The sequence below is a fragment of the Bos mutus genome, chromosome 13 (genome assembly GCF_027580195.1).
Source record: "Bos mutus isolate GX-2022 chromosome 13, NWIPB_WYAK_1.1, whole genome shotgun sequence".
Taxonomy (NCBI): domain Eukaryota; kingdom Metazoa; phylum Chordata; class Mammalia; order Artiodactyla; family Bovidae; genus Bos; species Bos mutus.
In genome coordinates this window covers 64,528,082-64,537,756 of record NC_091629.1, presented here as the reverse complement: position 1 = coordinate 64,537,756, position 9,675 = coordinate 64,528,082, and the positions used below count along the sequence as shown (strand labels likewise).

General features: G+C 35.3%; 1 protein-coding gene across 1 annotated transcript in view; it reads right to left on the bottom strand.

Moving 5' to 3' along the window:
• Positions 1–6,986: 6,986 nt before the first annotated feature.
• ST8SIA6 (ST8 alpha-N-acetyl-neuraminide alpha-2,8-sialyltransferase 6) overlaps positions 6,987–9,675 on the bottom strand; it is a 159,718-nt gene continuing 157,029 nt past the window's right edge. The window contains exon 8 of the mRNA XM_070382134.1: positions 6,987–9,438. Within this exon, the coding sequence (XP_070238235.1) occupies positions 8,970–9,438 (469 nt within the window). The 3' untranslated portion in view covers positions 6,987–8,969. The remainder of the gene's footprint in view (positions 9,439–9,675) is intronic.

Genomic DNA, 9,675 nt, shown 5'->3' with positions numbered 1-9,675 from the left:
GGTAAGACAAAAAATATTCGAAAATAATTGAGTAACTGCCCAAACTTTCCAAATTTCATGAAAGCTGGTAAGTCCACAGATGCAAGATACTCAAAGAAACTCAAGGACAAAAAAGAAAATTATACCAAATCACATACTAATAAAACTGCTTAAAACTAGTGACAGAAATAATTAAAATAAACCAGATGGAAAAACGAAACATCATGTACGTGGGAACAAAGGTAAGAATGACAACAAACTTCTCATTGGAAACAATGCAAGCCACACGGGAGAGGAGTACTATCTTTAAAATACTAAAAGAACATATACTGTCAATTCAGTTTAAAAAAAAAGATTTTAAACAATGGGGAAATATACATGTCTTCAAAAACTGTATAAAAACTGAAGGAATTTATCACCAGCAGTCCAGTCCTATAAGAAATATTAAAGAAAATCCTTCAGAGAAAAATATTCATTGAAAATGCAGATTTACACAAAATATAGAGTACTGAAAATGATAAGTATGTGGGTAAATACTAAATATTTTCTTTAAAAGAAGTTTTAAAGGTAACTGACAGTTTAAAACAAACAAAAAATACAATATAGCACAGTGCAGTTTATAATATATGTAGAAGTAAAATGTGTGAGGTTAAATCTAAATGATATAGACACATGAATTAAAGGCAGATGTTCAGTTTAAATAAAAAACATAAGAACCAAAATTTGCTGTCTATAAGAAAACAACTTGAAGTATAAAGAAACAAATAAGTTCAAGGTAAAATGATATGCTAAGAGATATGCTAATTATATAACTAAAAATAGCTGGAGTGGCTATAATAATATCATAGTGGATCTCAGAGAATATAATATTACTTGGGATAAAGAGGACAATTTCAGAATGATAATAAAGTTATTTATCAAGAGAACATAACAACCCTAAACATTTAAGCACCTATAATAGAGGTACAAAATACACAAAGAAAAAATGGATAAAACTGCAGAAGAAATAGTTAAGTCCACAGTTACAGTCAAGGATTTAACACTCTTCTCTCACTAACTGGCAAAACTAGTACACAGAAAATAAAGATACGGAAGATGTAAACAATAATATCAACTGAGCTGATCTAATTGACATTAGTAAAACACTTCACCCAGCAACATCACAATATACATTCTTTTCAAGTGCACAGAGAAAAAGTTACCAAGAAAGACCATTTTCTGGTCCATAAAAGTCATAATAAAGTTAAATGGATTTACAAAGTATATTCATTGACCATACTGAAATTAATCTAAAGTAATCTACAGTAGTATATCTGGAACAGTCCAGAAATATTTGAAACTGAATAACATATTTCTAAATAACATTCAGTACAAAGAAGAAGTGAAAAGTCAGTCAGAAATTATTTCTGAATTCCATGAAGAACAAAACATGTCGTATCAAAATTTGTGGAAAGCAGCTAAAGTTTTTGGAGGAAAATCTACAGCACTTAACTCCCACGTTAAAAACAAAAATAGGTCTCATATTAATTACCTTAAGCAACTATAAAAATTAAGGTAATTAAGTTTTTATAGTTGAAATCCAGTGACCCTTACTTCACATTATGAACACACACATAATTAACTCAAAGTGACTCAAGATTTAAATACAAGAGTCAAAGTATAAACCTTCTAGAAGACAACAGGAAAAAATCTTAGTGACCATGGGTTTGTCAAAGAACTCTTAAATTTGAAACAAGAAGCACAAACTGTAAAATTAAATTATCACTAAATTAAACTTTAGTGATATTATAAACTTTTGCTATTTAAAAGGCACTATTAAGAAAAGGTAAACCACAAACTGAAAGAAACTAGTTACAAAACATATCTGACAAAAGCTTTGTATCAAGAATTTTCTTAGAACTTCATAATAACGCAATTCAATCAAAAAATGGTCAAAATATTTGAATAGTCACTTGACCAAAGAAGATACATAGAAAGCAAATAAACACCTGAAAAGATAATTATAAAGAAAATTCAAATTAAAATAAGGAGAAACAATTATATACCCAAAAGAATGTTTAAAATTTAAACAAGACTGAACATATACAATTTTATCAAAGATATAAGGTAACCACAACTGGTATAGACTGCTGATAGAAACATGAAATGTTACAACTTTGGAGAACAGTTTGGTATTTTTAAAAATAGACATACACTGACCACAGACTCAGCTGTTCCAACCCTAGATACTGGAGCCAAAGAAATGAAACTATGTGTCCACACAAAGACTTGTGCATGAATGTCCAGGAGAGCAGTATTTGTAACAGCCAAAAACTGGAGACAACTAAAACATGTATCAATGGGTGTGAACGGATAAACGAATTGTTGTACATCCATATTATAGATTTCTATTCAATAAATAGGGGAATAAACTATTTACACACAAACAACATGAGTGAATCTTAATATTATTATGCTAAGTAAAAGAAGCATAAGAAAACATTTTGGGATAATAGATATGTATAATATCTTGACTGTGAAGATGGCTTCCTGGTGAACATATGTCTTTAAGGTCAAACATGAAGTTTGAATGTTAGCCCTACTCTTACAATGTAACCTTACATACACTACTTACCTGTTTGAGTCTCATCTTCTATATTTGTATGTTATGTGAGAATAAGAACATATGTATCAAAGGCTTGTCTTATTAAACATGATATCACATATAAGTAACCAGCACAGTACTTGTTAGTCGACTCTGTGTGACTCCTTGGGCTGTAGTCCACCAGGCTCCACTGTCCATGGAATTCTTCAGGCCAGAATACTGGAGTGGGTAGAAATTCCCTTCTCCAGGGGATCTTCCCAACCCAGGGATCAAACCTGGGCAGTATAGTACTTGGCACCATATAAATGTTCACTTCCATATGTGTATTTTTTTTTTTTTCCTATTCATCTGTACCGTGTCTCCCCTTCTGTGGTAGCTCAGATGGTAAAGAATCTGCCTGCAATGCAGGAGACCCAGGTTCAAACCCTGGGTTGGGAAAAACCCCTGGAGAAAGAAATGGCAACCCACTCCAGTATTCTTGAGTGGAGAATTCCATGGACAGAGGAGCCTAGTGGTGGGCTACAGTCCATGGGTTCGCAAAAAATCGGACAGGACTAAGCAACTTTCACTTTCACTTTCCCCTTCTGTAAAACATACCTCCTTAGCACTACTATTTTTCTACCACAGGATGTCTGTCCTCTCCCTCTTGGAACAAAGGAGAAAATATGTTACGCTATTTTAGAACTTTTACTCTTTTTAAATTAATATGCTATTCATTCTGTGTTACTTTAATTTTGCCTTGGATTGTGAGCTGTTAATCAGGCTCTTCATTTATGGCCTACTTGGTAGCTGCTGTCCCTGCGAGGTCCTTTCCTTGTATTTTTTATTCATTTTATCCCTTTATTTCCCATTTTATCCCTAAATCCAGTCCCATTTCCCCCTCCTAATTAGGCACTCTTCTAGCATTTAATATATGTCTTTGAATATGCATGTACATATATGCTCCTGCTGCTAAGTCACTTCAGTCGTGTCCGACTCTGTGCGACCCCATAGACGGCAGCCCACCAGGCTCCCCTGTCCCTGGGATTCTCCAGGCAAGAACAATGGAGTGGGTTGCCATTTCCTTCTCCAATGCATGAAAGTGAAAAGTGAAAGTGAAGTCGCTCAGTTGTGTCCGACTCTTGGCGACCCCATGGACTGCAGCCTACCAGGCTCCTCCGTCCATGGAATTTTCCAGGCAAGAGTACTGGAGTAGGGTGTCATTGCCTTCTCCATGTACATATATATGTATGTGTATATGTAATATATATATGTGTATGTGCTCTAATACATATTTTAATGGCATTGTGCTATAACTTTTATTTTCCCCTTTATGCTGTATTGTAAGGATTTATCCTAGTTCTATACACATCAGTAAGTTGCTTCTAATTGACAGCATTGTATTCCATACTATGTATTTATCAAAATTAACTCATGTACTCCCTTAGAGAAGGATACCTGGGAGATCAACTTCCTGCTACTGCAAACAATATTGAAATAAGTATCTTTAAAAAATATCTTTTATGTTTCTGATACTGTTTTTTAAAGTATTTGGCTGCACTGGGTCTTAGTTGCAGCACATGGGATCTCGTTCCCTGACCAGGGATTGAACCCAGGTCCCCTGCATTGGCAGGGCAGAGTCTCAGCCACTGGATCGCCAGGGAAGTCCCTGAAATAAATACCTTAACACTTGTCTCCTTGTGGACCTACAAAGGAAGTTCTCTGAGTCACAGATGTGAAAGGTGGGACTGCTGGGCCATAGGACAAATAAATAATTTTACTACCTCAGTACTTTGAGACTGCTTTCCAAACTGGTTGAATTAATGATCTTACAAATTCTTAGCAATACAATAAATAGACCTCATTTTTATTTTGATTTCTCAGATATTAGTAAGTTTGAGCATCACTTTCCATTATTAGCTGCTCAGCTTTTCTCTTTGTAGAGCACATTCTTATTCTTTATTCATTTTTGTATTGAGCTTCTCATCTTTTATTTGTTGATTTGTAGTTCCTAGAATGTTTCTATATTAATATCATTAATTTTACACATTGCTAAAAGCTATGCTGGTCTGTCACTGCCTATGAGCTTTGTTTAAGGTGTTGTTCACTGACTAGAAATTCTTCATTTTAACACAGCCATAGTCATCATTTCTTAACTTAATTAAAAATTCTTTTGGGGTTATGTTTAAAGAGAACAGCCCCTTACCTACATTTTGCTCTATTAGCTTTGCAATTTTTCCTTTTTAAACCCTCTTTAATCTACCTAGAGTCCAGCTTTGTCTACAGTGCAATGTATTATAGAAATTTGTCTTTTTTCCATATCACCATCTGCTGAAGAGTTGATCTTTTCTCCATTATATAAAGTGATGTTTTTCTATCATATATCACTCACTTTTTTATATATATAAAAAGAAGAATGCTCTTGGAAGAGTGATGACCCAGATGAGATGGGCAAGAAAAATATTCCTGGCCATCCATCTTCGGGAGGATAATGGTGACTGCTCACTCTGGAGTCAACCTTCTGAAGCCACATGCAGAGAGTAAACCCTGAACTCATGCAGTGGCTCCAATTGGATTTTTAAAAATCAAGAATAAAGAAAGAAATAGTCTAATTAGGTCCAGTGCTTCCGATATTGTGAATTCCTGCAATTCCTTCAAGGCTTCATAGCAGAACAGTGCGTCTCCATGTCGTGCTGCATGTGATGTTTTTACTGTCATAACTGTGCTAATACATTGCATTATAATTATCCTTCTGTAGTAGCTATTTATACCTGTTACACAAAACTTTCCAAATTTCCCAAAGCTTTCTGAAATGTATGGGATGATTTAAGGTACTTGACACAATATAGTATTTAACTGGTAAATTTTTTTGTAAGCAAGGAAAAATCTTGCCCCAAACAGGTTTGATTTATGGCTTACTCCAGTATTCTACACATAGTAAGTCCTCAAAAAAAAATGTCCTTGGTTGATTACCTGGCTGAATGCCCACATATTTACTGGGTTGGAATTTATATGCAGAAGGAAATCTTCTTTCATGAAAGTCATGATCTATCTTGCCTTTTGTTAGTAGGAAAAAAACAGCAGAGACTTCAAGGACTATTACATTGTGTAAAATTTAATTCCATGCAGTTATTCATGGAATCCTTCCAAGGGACCATACAGCATTCTTATATGCTTAAATAAATATTTCTGCCTTTACCCTTGGATTTTGATAGAAATTATTTTGGGCTCTTATTATTCATTTACATTGCCACATGATGCTAAACAACAAGTAGAAAATGAAATCAACCAAGCCAGTATTTCCCTTAGAAACTGGTAGCAGGTAGTATTATGAGTTGGAGTCCTAACTAAGGTTTGGTAATGGCTAGCACCAGTACTGACTTTGTTTTCCATGCCTATGGATGTACCTGAAATTTAAAAGCAGAAGGTCACTCACCTAACAAGTGCTCATTACATCCAGAGATTTCTTGAGAGTGTCATGTCAGGCTTGGTGAATCACTAAATCTACAGAATGGAGTTTGGAGGTACTCTTTTAGTTTGGATCTTGGTGAAACATGTATAATAGCTCACCATTACAGAACAAAAATTGTTACTTATGATTTCCAATTCACACAGCTGATAGATTACATGATAACATTTCCTGGCAGACGACGATCTTCTATGTGTTCCACTGTGATGCTCCAGTAACGTCCTACTGTTCCAAAACAGATTTTTTAAACTTTCTAAAGTATAATAAGGGGTTTCGCTAGTGGCTCAGTGGTAAAGAACCTGCCTACCAATGCAGGAGAATAGTCAGAAACGACTTAGCGCCTGAACAATAACAACAAAAGTATAACAGAACATGAATTTTGATAATGTCACGTGAACTCCATCCTCCCACCCCATTTATTTCTCTACAACTCTGAGGACACTAGAGAAGTAAAGAGAGTTTCAGACAAGGGCAGGAAACTACAAGCTCTTATGATTTCACAACAACTCAGACCAACTCAGGAATCAATACAAACAACACACATGTTGTTTGAGACCTCAATTTTGGCTAATGTAAATCTAGGTAGGATAGCTGTAAAACGCCAACATGCTTTGAGGCTGGCAACGCAAACGTTAATACAAATGTGAAACAAGAAACCAACTTTGGTTGTGTTCATGGCAAAAGACATACCATGTCTTCTACAACTTAAAAGTTTTTCTACTGACATTTTACTCAAACATGGGTATCTTTGGGACAATACTCCTTACCTTCACACTATTTTGAGTATTTCCAAAATTCTTATCAGTGACACTGAAAATTCTATTTTGATATTCTAGACAAAACATCCAAAGTTAAAATAGGAAGTTACATAGGAAAAACTTAAGTAAGCTCTAAATGTCCTAATCATAAGTGATTTTTATTAAAATAACTTACAAATTATCCATGTCATATACTTAACGATTTATTTCAGTATATTCTATTATTTTTACTCATCATGTATTTTCAGTGTCATCAAAATGCAAAGTTGAAGTTTCTACCCGGCAGAAAACATTTTGAGGGAAACATTTTACTAAACTATAAAATACTAGAGTGTTCTGATCTATTTTTCATAATCACTGCTAATAACATGATAGAGACATTATCAATCCTGCTAGCAGATTTTTAAAAACTAATTAAACTCATTAGAAGCAGTAGAAAACAGTCATTTATTCATTGCTACAAAAAGATACATGAATTAGACTCTATGCAACTAAAAGCATGGTTCTTTTAGAAAATATTTATATATGAACTTTTAAACCAATTTATGGAGGTAATAGGTTTCATTTGCTATAAAGAACAAATGAGAATGTGAATTAAGAAAAGTATCACAAAAGTCAACTACAATCAAACTAAAAATTAAAGATTAGTTTTGCAAAATAAGCAGTTGGTAGCAGAGTGTTCTTACAAGTGAATGTTGAATAAAACAATAATCTGGCTAAGTTAAGAATTCAGAATTATATTCATAATGAATTTGTCACGCTGTCCACTCTGCTCTGCTCCTATTTCTGCTCTTCTCACACTGGTACAAAAATGAGTAGGAAAGTGTGCACGTTATTACTTATTTAAGTCAAATAACTTACTTATTCAATAGCTGCAGGGATGAACTACATCAACATGTATAACACCATAACCTAAGCTATTCAATGTCTCCTTAAGCTTTATTTTATATTGGTGTTTAAATGATTAGTCTTAGTTCTCATGTAAATGTACAGCTTTCCTTGCTGAGAATTAAGTTTCTCTGGGCATTAGTTTTTACGACTTTCCTATGAAATCATTCAGCTTGGTATTATTTCCATTTCACAGATGTAGGTCCAACCCACCACCCCCATGGGCTATATATCCCATCACCACGTGGAAGTTTGTAGGTAAAGACCATGATTTACCCTCAAATAACTTCAACTGGAATCAAGGGGACTGCTTTCTCTCCTATCAAGTTTCCTCTACCTAGATTCGTCTTCATTTGGTGAAGCCTTCCTCCTTCACTAGGTTTAATTCAGAAACCACCTCTTCTCTGAAATAGATTTCATTGAAATCGATTGAATCATTCTTGTTTCATTCCTCACAGTACTGTCTCCTCAAAGCTTTTGTGAACATTGAGCACAATGTGTTTACAAAATGCACATCAATGTGTTTATGAAACACACATCTCTTCCTTCCTGCAGGCCTTAAGTCATTTTTATATTTCTCTCACAGAGTTTGGGAAAGGGTCGGCATGAAGCAGCTGTTTTCCACAGACAAGACAACAGGTATGAAAAATTGTAACTGCCCTTGAAGTAGTAAATATAGGTATGTAAAAGAGTGATTTTTAAATGTAAAAGAGGAAAAGAATTGGCCTAAATCCAACCACTACATCAGTGTGGCTCAAGACACAAGTGACTGTAATTAGAAGCATAAGGCATTCGTTCCTGAATAATGAAAGGCTTTTTGTTTAAGTAAACAATTTTCTTATATGTACTTTTTAAATTAGGAAGAAAGGCGGGAATGATTTTATGGATAATAGAGGTTCCTGCCAGAGAAAGAATTCCAGTGGATATTTGGCAACTCAGCTGTTCTCTCCAAAAAGAGTCTTCAAGACATCCTACCTTTTATTATGTCTGGTGAGGGTGAAAATGGTAAACATCAACAAAGAAATATTCTTAGAGTCCCTACCTCACACCAAATACTTGCCAAAAGATTTCATAGATTATCACATTTTCCTAACATGAGTTAGATATCATGATGCCCATTTTACAGGAAGAGAAACTGACGATTAGAACAATTAAATGAGTTGCTAAGGTTGCACACGTAGTGTGGAGCATGGAGCCAACCAACTTTTGGGACTCTTCCTATGAAACACTACAACCATCTCTCTCGGCGTTTGGGAATAGTTACTCACCAACTGCATTATGTGAACATGATGCCCATTTAAAGGCATTTGGTTCAGGCTGTTTCACATTTGCTAAACTGTAACTTGAGGATGCCTTTCACATGAAGCTGGAGAATTTGGCTATACTCTTTGGGCATCTCATGGAAACCGCGTTTAGGTAACTTATTGTCGTAGTAGTGATGGCTGACAGGCATGTTCTCTCCAGTTCTAGAGAAGGGCCAGAATCCATACAGCTTCACGTTCTCACACAGCTCGACTGCCACACTTGTGATCATCAAGCCGGAGGACAGGCGATACTCGGTCACACCTTTAGTCCTCCAGAAGAGTGCAAGGTTTTTCAGGTACTTGGGATGGAAAAATAAAACCTTTTGTCTTGCTTTAGATTCCTTCAGTGTGTAGTACACTTTAAAAGAGGCCGCGGTATTGGCCCTGAAGGAAAACGCAGGCAGAAGGACGAAAGCATCTCCATAGGCTGCAACGTCCTCCAGAAATATTGCTTTCTTTTCCTTTAAGTTCCCATATCTGCCAAATTTTTAAAACATTGTGATTTTAACAATAATCATCAAAGGAACAGTTTGGGTAACATACCACTGACCAAAAAACAGAACCAGTTATGTCACTGTATATAAAAGAGACAAACTGAAGATTCAGAGAAATTCAGGTTAAGTAAACATCTTGTATAGGAGAAGGCAATGGCACCCCACTCCAGTACTATTGCCTGGAAAATCCCATGGACAGAGGAGCCTGGTGGGCTGCAGT